We start from the raw sequence: 12,426 nt of genomic DNA, 5'->3' as shown, positions 1-12,426 counted from the left end.
CGGAAAAGTTCATGATGCTTTGCTGCTTTTATTGAGCATGATTTGTTGGCACGACACCAAACGTTGGTAAATTGTCTTCTATTGCTTGAAGCATTTCTGACTCGGCTGTTGTTAATTCCGTTTTCTCCTTTATATTCCAAACATGCTGCAGGTATGCAAATGTGTAACGAAGAACGAAAATTTTGCATTGAAGAATTGATTTCTGTATTGGGCAGCTTTGATAAGTTTGCGAAACACTTGGGGTAACCTTGGCACAGCGCAGCTATGGTTTTTATGCATACGATGGGGTGGATCAAATGCAACCAGATTGATCCACTTCGTATATAGCAGGGGTTGTATAATCATTGTTGGTCATTATCGTTTCTATCCAGTGCACAATGAAAAAAATAGGAAGAAAACTCCAAGCTTACATTTTTCAGCACAAAAATGATCGAGAACCAGATAATACACTCAGGGTACCTGAATATGACTAATATCGTGAAATAATAGTCATCCTCAAATAGTTTTCAAATAAATTAAGAACTTTTGAATACACCTTAATAGACATATCTCGGGTACTTATTCAAAAGGACGTATGTGATTTTGTAAACAAAGATTCAAACGTCTATTTATCCAATCTGATGGTACTCCCACGCAAACCAACACCACCAACTGGTAGCCGAAGGCTTCCCCTACCTGTCTGTGGTGATGGTTTGCGTAAATATCAGGTGGACAAATCGACGTTTGAATCTTTGTTTACAAAATCACATACGTCCTTTTGAATAAGTACCCGAGATATATTTATTCTTTTCAGTGTATATATGTTTGTAGTATATATATGTATATGTATGTGTACATATGCTGCAGCAGCATTGAGCCTTTAAAATTCAAAATATTCATACTTTACTTGAATCAAATAAAACCGACTCGTTTGTCACAAGCACATGATAAAGATATGTTCATTCAATATCGAACATACGTGAGTCGATTCATGTTTGTCATCAATCGCTTATGCCATAAATAAATGATTTCAGGGATTGAATCTAAAATAGAATAAAATATCTCTTATTTATCATATCTGTATACATTTATGTTATGTAGTACCATACAATGAGAGACATTTTTCGCAAGCGGTCATAATAAAGAACCGATTTAGGGTGCAAAATATAATATAAATATAGGGTGAATAAATATAATTTTTCTTTTAAAAAGCTCCAAACGCGGGGGCACTAGTTCTGATGAAACTTCATCTTGTTTTACTGTGTTTCAGCTGTGTGAAAAAAATGACACAAAACACAAAATGAGCGAGAACAAAGCGTTTTATCATCACTTCTCGGTGGGGGCTGCCTATCTGATTCTGATTTTTTAGTACTCGTATACAAGTTTTATTAACTTGTTTTCATGGCTTTTAATAATTTGCAACAGTTTTTGCCATTGTCGAAATTGCCGAAAATAAGTTCGGGTGATGTGTGAATTAGCCTTCCTAGGATTCATCATAACTACGAAATGGAAGACTAATGGGCTAGAGTTTTGCGTTGGGGCGACAGCGTTTGTCGTCATTTTGCTCAGCGAAGGCATTTTTTTCAGATTTTTCTCGGGAAACTCTTCTCCCGAAATTTCTCGGAAAATTCTTCAAAATTTTCATGAGCTACTCTTCAGATTTCCTTAGAAAAATTGATAGTAATTTTCTCACAATTTTTTCGTCGACTTCCCCTCTTTAAAATAAAGGAAACAAGTAGAAGATTTCTTTATGGTTTATTCTGAATGCAAGCTCCCAATGTTCTCTATTATTCTGAGGTGAAAGAAAACCCCCACTCAGACTCAAGTATTCGCGGGCACGTCGGGGGTGACTGCTCCAACGGAGCAGACACAAAAACGGGGGAGACAGTCACCAGGGGATGAGCTCCCTGGGGGCCGCTCCTAAACGCGGAGGGTTACTACCCCGAACAAGGGTAATGGGGCTGGGAAGCTAAACCCCGGCCAGGTACCTCCAAAACCCAGGAAAGACGGTGATAAGGGGTTACGGAAGACTGAGAGCTCTCAGCCGCACCACACCAGGGAAATAGAGGGGGATGATGCCTCCTGAACCCTGGTCAAGAACAAGAGGAAACCGAAGACGTCAAGGGCCGAAAAGAAGGCCCAGGCGAATGAGGGTAGCAAGAAATCTAGGGTAGGCGCCAATCGCTCCAGGGGCGATGCCCTAGTCATCAAGACGGACGAGGCTAAGTACACAGACGTCTTGAAGGCGATGAGGAGTGACGTTAAGCTCGGTGAACTCGGCGCCGACGTACGTCGAATAAGACGTACCCGGACGGCGAGATGATCCTCGAGCTGAAGCGGGGCGTCTCGCAAAAGGGCGCCGCCTACAAGAAGTTGGTGGAGGAAGTCCTAGACGAGACGGTCAAGGTGAGGGCACTCACGACGGAGGTGAATCTAAGGGTTAAAGACCTGGACGAGATCACCGAAGTCGAAGAGCTCGTCACGGCACTGCGGCGACAGTGTGAAGTGGAGACACCCACCGCAGCCGTTCGGCTACGGGAAGGTCCGGAAGGGACACAGGTAGCATTGGTTCGGCTATCTGCAGCGGATGTCTCCAAGGTAGTTAAGTTAGGGAGCGTCAAGGTGGGATGGTCGGTGTGCCCTGTGGGCATATACGAGCAACCCGAAGTTTGCTTCAAGTGCCTGGAACCGGGACACAAGCAATGGGACTGCAAAGGCCCTGACAGAAGCAATCTCTGCCGACGCTGCGGATTGGAGGGACATAAGGCACAATGCTGCACGACGAACCCTCCCAATTGTTTGATTTGTTCCAGCAAAGCTGTGAACAGCAAGCACCCCATGGGGTTCGATGTGCCCGGCGTTTAAGCGTGCTGCAAAATCACAGTGCAGCTAACGCAGCTGGCTTTCTCGGCCTCGCCCGAGTGTTTGATGTGCGCAGGTTTAGAGGAAACGACGGAACACGTGTTGTTTGTGTGCCCACGTTTTCGCGTAATGCGTGACCACATGCTTGCCACATGTGATCTGGACACTACCCGGACAACCTAGTTCGGAGGATGTGTAAAGATGAAGTTGGCTGGAACGCCGTTTTATCGGCTATCGTCCAAATCGTCTCGGAGCTAAACAGAAGGTGGCGCGTGGACTCAAGGATGGCTAGTTCAGCCAGCAAGAGGTGGTCCAAGGGTTCGGAGTCGGCTTCATGGGACATACTGGTGCCCTGTGGTCAACATGGTATCGTCGCTTTCGCGGCGTCGGTCAACCGGGCAAGTTCCGAGCTCGTGTATACATGGATGAGACAGTGTGCCATAAGCTACAAAAGCTCATGTAGCACCGACTCAGTGCGACGAGAGAAGCTAGCGCGCGCATAAAATAACTAAGTTTATTTATTTATTTATTTCGTCAAACATAATGTAGACTACATTAAAAAACTTATAACTATGTTCTATTGTAACTAATGTTCCTAAAATATTTTCTTAGGCTCATACGAGGCATGGCTAAATCAATTGCTTCACAATACTGATTGTAAACAGACATCATTTGATTCATTGGACTAAATTTTGCATAATTTGTTCGATGATGACAGGTGGCAAACAAGTTTCGATTTCTCAATTGCCGAGTAGGAGTGTAAAAATTTAAACAAGACAATAGTTTGGTGGAATCAATGCGGTGCGAAACAATAAGCATACATCGCGCCTCGTACGACGGAAGTGGGAATGTTGTCCACCCTAATTTGCGTAAGGCATATAAAAGGAATTGCTTTTGAATTGATTCTATTCGATCATCATGTGATTTCATATACGGAGACCATACAATACTACAATATTCTATAATTGATCTGACATACGCAACGTACAAAGTTTTAATTGTATAAGGATCTTGAAAGTTATAACTAAATCTTTTAATAAAACTGAGCATATTTGTTGCTCTATGGATAATAGTGTTGTAGTGGTCAGTAAAGGTTAGCTTAGCATCTAAGATTACACCCAAATCTCTAACCCTTTCACATTTTGTACTGGTTGATTTCTAGAGTTACAGTTATCGATGGTGTGCTCCGTTTCTACTGAAAGTGATCAAATTACATTTCTTGACATTAAGTTGTAGTAAGCTTTTGTTACACCAGTTATCAAATATGCGTATTTCGTTCAAGTAGATGTCATTGTCAACAGTATTTTTGATTTCCATAAATAGTTTCATATCGTCCGCATAAATAAGGATTTTAAGATGCTTAAGAATGAGTGATATATCGTTTACAAACAATATGAATAGAAGAGGTCCTATATGCGAGCCTTGGGGAACTCCAGATGTTACATTGACTGGAAGCGACTGTTTCCCTTCAAATCGTACTTATTTGTTGGCGGTCAGTTAAATACGATTTAATCCATTTAAGGAGTCTCATCTCAATTCCCAATTTCTCAAGCTTGAAAATCATCATAGGAATATCGAGTCTATCAAATGCTTTGCTAAAGTCTGTGTAAAGCGCCTCAACATGACTACCTTTGTCCATAGCATTCAATGAGTAATTTACAAATTCTAAAAGATTGGTTGTAGTCGAACGTCCTTTAAAGAACCCGTGTTGTGCATCTGTTATTATATGTTTTATTTGGTTGAACATCCTTCTATTGATGATTGATTCAAAAAGTTTAGGAATACATGAAATAATGGCCACTCCACGATAATTTCTAATATCAGATTTTTCCTGATTTAAAAATTGGTATTAGAAAAGACTTCTTCCATTCTTTTGAAGCTACTGGTTTCTAAAGATAACTTGAATAACCAAAATAAAGGTGTCGTAAATTCAGCTTGCCAACTTTTTTCAAAAACATAGGTGGAATTCCATCTGGTCCGGATCCTTTTGAGACATCTAAATTCTGTAGAGCTGCCAAAATCTCCGTTGCATTAATTTGGTTTACACCAACACTGCTTAAATAGTCAGGAAAATGTGAAAAATATTCATAATCACGATCACTTTCGGAAAATTCGGTATATGTCTCTTGAAAAAGGTTGCAAAAGAGTACAAATTTCATCAGCATTATCTCCTAATTTTTCATCTAAAGTCATTTTCGATGGAAAATTGCTGGATTTTAGCTTGGTTTTGGCATACTTGAAAAGTTTTTTGGACATAATTTGATTTCAATTTCGGTTTTAACATTATACTCCTTAAGAGCAGAAGCCATGGCTGAACCAAGTTGATCGCCAAATATTCAAATACTTTTCTAAATTTTCTTGACTTGTGTATTGTTTATAAAGTTTATGAGCCTTTTGCTTTCGGTTTTCAAATTTTTGATTTGTTTGTTGAACCATATTGGGTTTTTTGAGTTATAATTGCGACGTTTCCTCACGAATGGTACTTCATTCCGAACAATGTCTAATAAAATTGCATAAAAGTCTGTAACAGCACATTCAATGTCAGTTTGATTTTGTAAAATTTGTTGCCAATTAGCTCTGTTCAATTTTGTTTAATGTTGTCAAAATTTGCATTTTATAATCGAGAATATTTTCGAAATCATAGCCATAAGGATCATGGTTCCGATGCACAAATACAGAGTATTCTATTGCTGTGTGAAATGCTTCATTTTTCCATAACGGCGATAGAGACTCATTTACACAGAAATCATCGAGAGTGTTTGTGAATAAAAAGTCCAAATAGCAATTTTGTCGATTTTTCACAGGATTGATTTGATTCAAGCCTAAACATGCAGTTTTTTTCAAAAATAAATTGTAAAGTCTCATTTTCACCGACAACTGGCAGCAAAATACTTTCATTCTCAGAATCTGGAATGAAGTCTGCATTACGTTGGTTGAAATCGCCGTAAATGTGAACTTTGAATTCAGGAGGAAAATGGGAAATAATTTCATCGGCATTATGGAAGAACTTTTCATATGAGGATTTACAAGCTTGATCTGGAGGAAAGTACACTGTTGCAAAATGTGAGTTTCACCATCAATATGCGTTTTTACCCACACATGCTCAAATTCATTAAATTTGGTAGAATCAATGAGCTCGAATTATGTTTTGAGGAAATTGCGATGAGAACACCTCCGCCAGACATTCTTTGCGCTAAGACGAGATCTCGGTCATCTCTAAAACATTATAATCACTACCAAAAACTTCTCGCTTTTAACGCTTTCTGACCAACTTGTTTCCAGTTCCTAAAATAACCGAGAAAGAGGAACTCAAAATTTGTTTATGTATTTCGTTCATTTTGATAGCACTTTTCATACGATTGAAGTTCTGACAGTATACAAGTAGTTCTGTTGCCTGTGCGTTTGATGAAGTTTTTGGTAGTTCGTTAATACCATTACAATTTTCTACGACTTCCTCCAATGAGTGCGTTAAGTTGATCGGAAGTACTATTTGTTGGTCACATTCTGCATCTCCCGACTGCGTCAATTCCTTTAAAAACCCGTCTGTTGGCAGGAGCATGAAGAACCAAGAACCAAGTGAGCGTGTCTCAATGTACGTCTCATGAGACTCATCTCATACGCTAGGAATGCATAGCTGGCTTTACTTAGGCGACGATATTGACGTAGAACTACGTCTGTTTTTTCTATATTGGGGTACACTTAAGGATTGCAAAAAATTGAAAATCGTCACGAAAATATGATAGACTTTGATCGTTAATATCTCAGCCGTTTCTCGATGAATTTTCAATTTTCTTGGACCATTCGATCAAGGAAGAGTCAACGCGATGTACACTGAAGTCGTTTGTTACGCGGTTATTTTTACAGGACTTCACCTGTCATAAGACGAGTTTATACAATCCCATTGAATTCCACCACTTAATTGTATCTTGACAGATACGTATTTCGACCTCAAAAGTAAGGCCGTCTTCAGTGTCTCGTACTTGACTCGTACTCGTACTTGAAGTCGAGTCAAGTACGAGACACTGAAGACGGCCTTACTTTTGAGGTCGAAATACGTATCTGTCAAGCGAATGTATAAACTCGTCTTATGACAGGTGAAAACATTCCACTAAAAAGCTCAAAATAATTTTCTTATCATTAAAAACTTGCTAACAGTTTAACATTTGGTTTCGGTGAATCAGTCAATCTCGTAAGTGCATCGCAAGCTTCTTCTTCCATAGCACTACGCTCCAACTAGAACTTGGCCTGCTTTTCAACTTAGTAAATTTATTAGCATTTCTTTAGTTATTCATTGAATGATTTTTTATGTCCGCCATTGCAGGGCTTTTAGCTGGTGCAGTTAGTTTATGCTAACTTAAACGTGCGTTTTCCTTGGAAAGCTTGGGGGCGTTTGACGGTAGCTTCTTGCTTACGTCTGTTGATGCCAGTGGAGGGGCTCGGAATCTTCTTCGCTGCTGCAGTGAATGCGTTCTGGTAAACTTTCTTTGGATCGTTTCTGCCCCATCTTTCGCAATGGGTTTTTCTGTCATGAGCCACCAGGGGTTTAGACTGACTTAGCGACGGGTGGTAAGTCTCTATAGCGTCGGTGATGGTTGCAGCTGTACACTATCAGCCAGGCTTGTGCTTTTCAAATTGTGTAATCGATTATCATTTAAATCTAGACCAACATTTGAAAAGGGCGTGACAGCCAAAATTCATTCCTTCTAATTCTTTGTCCAGCTATATATGCAGACGAAAAAAAAGGAGGAATAAATTTTGGCTGTTACGCCCTTTTCAAATGTTGGTCTAGAAATATAAACCTAATTAATACCAATTCAATACGCGAGGAGAAGTGGATGAAAAGTAGAATCACTGAAATTTAACACGGCAAGGTATAGCCAATGGAATTGAAAATAATTTTAAAAATTACAAACAGTGACTTTTTTGAAAATGATTTATTAGGCGGGATTAGAAATTTAATAAACATTGAAAGTAGTACCATCTCCGGAATCATTTCAAGAAAAAACTTCATTATCATTAACAATCAAAATAATATATGTATGATGTAGAAAATCAAAATTCTAATCTCATGCTATAAATTATTTGTAAATAAATATTATTTTTAAATTTTGAAAATTATTTTGAGAGCTGCATTCAATACCTCGCTGTGACATTTTTTGCATGATTCTACTTTTTCTTTTGATGACAGAATTCATTCTTCTCCTAGCGTATGTCAACAATGAAGTTTAATCGGATGTTTGGCATTATTACCAATGCTTTTAATCGAGATACAATTATCGAACGATTCTTACTCTCTAGCGAGTTTTTATCAATTGGTAACTTGGATATGTGAACGCTTGAGAGTGTTGTTCATGCTGTTCATTGTTCATGAGTGTTGTTCATTATCTTCTTTTTCAAATGTTAGTCCAAAAATTATATACATCACCAGTTATGCTCACTCAATCTCAGGAGCATAGGATAAACAACGAAAGCAGATTCAGGCTGGGCTTAAAAAACGCTTGCTTTGGTCTCATTGCACAGAATAGCCGAAAACCTGTACATTACATACAGCTATGTAGTTCAACGTCACCTTTACGTACAACCCGATTGGGCTGAACCTTTGAGTATTATTGAATGAAAATTTCCCGCCCAAGCTGTTTTACGCATCTCCGCTGTTGTTTGCAAAGGTTTGCAATGGCAAACAGCGCATGAGCTGATCGCATTGAGATGTCTCAATGCGACTCACCAATAATGTTAATGTGAGGTACACAAGCTTCGTGAGACTCGCGCGCCTTCCCCCTCCATTGCTTGGGAAGAAAAAAAAACACATACACACATACATACACACGGACAGATAGACATTTATTCAGCTTGTTGAGCTGAATCGATTGGTATATAACACTATTGGCCTCCGACACTTATATAAAAAGTTCGTTTTCGGAGTGAAATGAACTTTGTTGTACGAGAAAGGCAAAAAGAGGAAGCCGGTGAACAGAACTTTCTTTTGCGACATTCGCCTTATTCCAGATAAAGCTTGAATCGAGAATTGTGAGTACCATCACTAGGAGCCTTACTTAGACGTGCGGTAAGATGCGCGGCTACAAATAAAGACCATACTGAAGGTGACTGGGTTCGATTCCCAGTCCGGTCTAGAAACTTTTCGGGTTGGAAATTTTCTCGACTTCTCTGGACAAAAGAGTATCATCGTGTTATCCTCATAATATACAAATGCAAAATGGTAACTTGGCTAAGAAACCTCGCAAAATAACGGTGGAAGTGCTTAGAGAACACTAAGCTGCGAGGCGGCAATATCCCAGTGGGGGACGTAATTCCAATAAGAAGAAGAAGAAGCAGAGTACCATCACTAATGAATAATTGATTGCTCACACATGAAACTAGTTTGAAAATAATTGTATATGTTGTCATGTGGATTCTAAGTAAAAATTATGTTGAGTGTACTCTCCGATATTCCTTTCCAAGATTTGGTAGAATTTAGAGGAAATTATTCAGGCCTCTAGTAGAATTGTTCCTTCCTGAAAACTATTGAGCCCATCTTTATTAAATTTGCTATAAGGGAGGCAGATAATGTCTGAACGGTGAATGGTCTGATATTCGAAATCAAGGATTCGAATTGCAGATCTTGTCAAACTCGTTTGTGACCTTAGATGGAGTGAAGCAGGGTGATGCACTTTAGAATTTATTGTTCAACATAGCACTAGTGGGTGCGATAAGGAGATCTGTCTGCAGTGAAACGGCACTATTATCAAACGGTCGCATATGCTCATGGGCTTTGCGAACGACATCGGCATCATTAGAATCGATCGCAAGCCTCTTCAGGAGGCCTTTTTTCACTGAAGGAAAAACGGCAAGGATAGTCTTGACCATTAACTTTATCAAGACAAAGTACAAGGTTGCGGGTAGAGATAGAGGAAAACCTAGTGGTGTTGGTGCTGAGGCACTGCTTGATGGTGCTGTGTTTGAAGTTGTTAAAGAATTACTTTACTTTGGAAAGCTTGAGATATGTGACAATGACGTTGCCTGTGAAGTGAATATAGCTACATTGTTGTTTCAAAAGGGCGAAAGTCGCAAACGTAAACAATGCCTTTTCCTGCAAATTCCTCAATAACCGCTCTTAGCTAACAACCACTTGGAACAGGTGGCGCTCCGCGTCTTCTATCGAACGGAAGTGGAAAATACCGCCAGTAGTGTCTAATCTTCCTGGAATCAGCAGAAGAAGTCAATGTTTACATTAACGCCCTTAAGAAACCATAATGTCGTTAGGGCCTTCTTGTATCCTGCAACATGCACACGGAAACGAAACTTGCTCTGTGTAAAATTCTGATTCTACCAGTGGCCCTTTTTTGGGGCAAAGAGGGTCAGAAAATCTTGAAAAGTAGTGGACGTCATATTTGAATTGCTACTAGTGGGCTACTTCTAAAATAAGTATAACACCTGCGCAGATTTTCATACAATATGGTTAATTTTGAGAATCAAAATAATGAGCTACTAAGTAACAAAGTAATTTTAAAATCAAATATTAAGGATTTATTAAATGAAGGATTTACATCGAATGTAAGAACACATTAAATTACATAACATCGAATCTGTTCAGATCACGAGCTCCATCACTTTTATGATATCAAGTGATTATGTATAAGATTTTTGAATTTTGACCTCAAGATACTGTTTATCAATCTTACCGGCATATAACACGAATATTTGAAAATTTCCTCTCAAAAAACGTTTGTTATGTTAACATGATGTTTACGAGCATAACAATGGATTGATTAGTGATAAGTATAGATGATACGTTGTTTCATGAACTTAGTACAACGGACAACAGTCTCGATTTTATATTTCATTTTCAACTAATGTTTCTTTTGGCGCTTTCTTTGAGAATAATTAAAAATGTAGATCGAATTGTTTAATGTAGCTCCTCTTTTTAACGTTACTTACCATTATTAGTATTATGATCCACTGCAGGTATCCCATTATTGCCATGAAGATTTCCCAAAATAAGGGCAACGAACATAATCAGCTCTCTTTGCATGGTCGCTATCTGTTATCCTCCCAATATCTTCAGTAATTTGTATTTCTTCTTACGAAATGCACACCGCATATATACACTCTCCTTGTTCAACACTATTCACCTGTTGGTTTCAAAATAAAAGCAAATATTTGTACACCGAAACGTATGCGTAACAATTAACTCGATGAATAATTAACAACGCATGGCGTAAGTCGAAAAAGTTCTAAATTCTCTGTTTTGAGGGAACTGCATTGCATCCATATGTATGCTAAGTAACAACAAAACAGGAGCAGTAACCTTTTCTAAAGCCATGAATGCTAATTCAACGATTGCTTCACCCCCTTTTTCAGTGGTTTCGATTCCATTCGAATCAACCAATGCACTCCGTTACCGAACATGTGTCTGCGCCATGCCTCGTGTACTTGAGCAATTTATCGCTGTGCTGCTGCACGACCGCTCGCGACGAAGACTGACTCGAAACTGCAATTGTGATCCGGCGGCGCGAAATAAATGGCTCGGTACGAAATTTTACTTTCTTCGGTCGGCTCGTGAATAGGTAGTGGGAGTGCGGCAGTGGGTCGAAGAAGCTAGAATCAATCTTCTAGTCGTTCCTATAAACTAAGAGTACGTGCGGGCTGCAAAAAAAGATTTTTCGATAGAAGACTTGAAGAACTTATGTCATACATAGCATAGCATACCATAGATGATTGTAACATCGTGTACCAAAAATAAGTATAACACCTGCGCGTGTAATGGCCATATTATCCATCGAAAGATACAATTTATGCAAGAAAGGGCCATGAAGCAGTCAATTGCTTCAGATAACTTTCCACTTTTGGAATGGTCAATGATTGGCCTCAATGAATTCGGGATATTGAATAAATGCAAAAAACGGTCCACAAGGTCCTTAAACGAGCATATAACATGAGCAACCCTCGCTTGGCCGGAATACTTTTATGGGAAGTCCTACGAATTGCATTTTTCTTTCGTTGATTGTGCTAGCCGGATGTTTCTTGGAAATTAGGTAATGGCGGGAATGTCTCGCTGCAACGTGGATCTAAAGAGGCAGTAAAGACAGGCTACTTCGGAATTTTGAATAATCTCCCATCGTCTTCAGATTTGAGCAAGCTTTTATGGATGACTTTTGATTTCTTACGGCGCGATCCAGGGGAAGACGGTTGCTTCCTCTTTTCGGGCACGTGGCACCGCAGAATCATCCGACATGGCTGCATCAGAGTCCAATTCGTCAATAAAAATGGTATCGTAATACATAATCACTTACTTGAACGGTAGCTGAAATAGCAGCATATGCAGTGGTTTCGGCGGTTGTGTCTTGCGTTTTAACCATTTCTGCATAAGTCTGCTTGAAGCGCTTTAGGGGAGATGCTGGTAATATGCCGCCCCCTTAGCTAATCACTCAATTCAATGGTCATTTCCTCCGAAAACATGAATTTTCGAAGTGTGTATCAATAATCTAACATATCAGTTATTATATGGTCCAAAAATTTCCATATAAAGCCAGCAATATTGCAACAAAACGATTTTATTCCTAAATTGAAAATTTCAATCCAAAATAA

At 39.2% G+C, this 12,426-nt stretch overlaps 1 protein-coding gene across 3 annotated transcripts in view; it reads right to left on the bottom strand.

Moving 5' to 3' along the window:
* The window catches only part of LOC134207411 (uncharacterized), a 57,833-nt gene extending 46,468 nt beyond the window's left edge, over window positions 1–11,365 (bottom strand). Inside the window, exons 1-2 of one of the 3 annotated variants that reach the window (XM_062683138.1) lie at window positions 11,241–11,365; window positions 10,777–10,970 (exon numbers count right to left, since the gene is read on the bottom strand). In XM_062683138.1, coding sequence (XP_062539122.1) covers window positions 10,777–10,870 — 94 coding nt within the window. In that variant the 5' untranslated portion in view covers window positions 10,871–10,970; window positions 11,241–11,365. Of the gene's footprint in view, window positions 1–10,776; window positions 10,971–11,146 lie in introns of all 3 variants that reach the window. The other 2 variants (XM_062683143.1, XM_062683150.1) reach the window with 2 other exon arrangements.
* Between the last annotated feature and the right edge of the window lie 1,061 nt (window positions 11,366–12,426).

This window comes from Armigeres subalbatus, chromosome 1 (assembly GCF_024139115.2).
Source record: "Armigeres subalbatus isolate Guangzhou_Male chromosome 1, GZ_Asu_2, whole genome shotgun sequence".
Taxonomy (NCBI): domain Eukaryota; kingdom Metazoa; phylum Arthropoda; class Insecta; order Diptera; family Culicidae; genus Armigeres; species Armigeres subalbatus.
The sequence above is the reverse complement of the archived record's forward strand: the minus strand, read 5'-3'. Positions and strand labels throughout refer to the sequence as shown.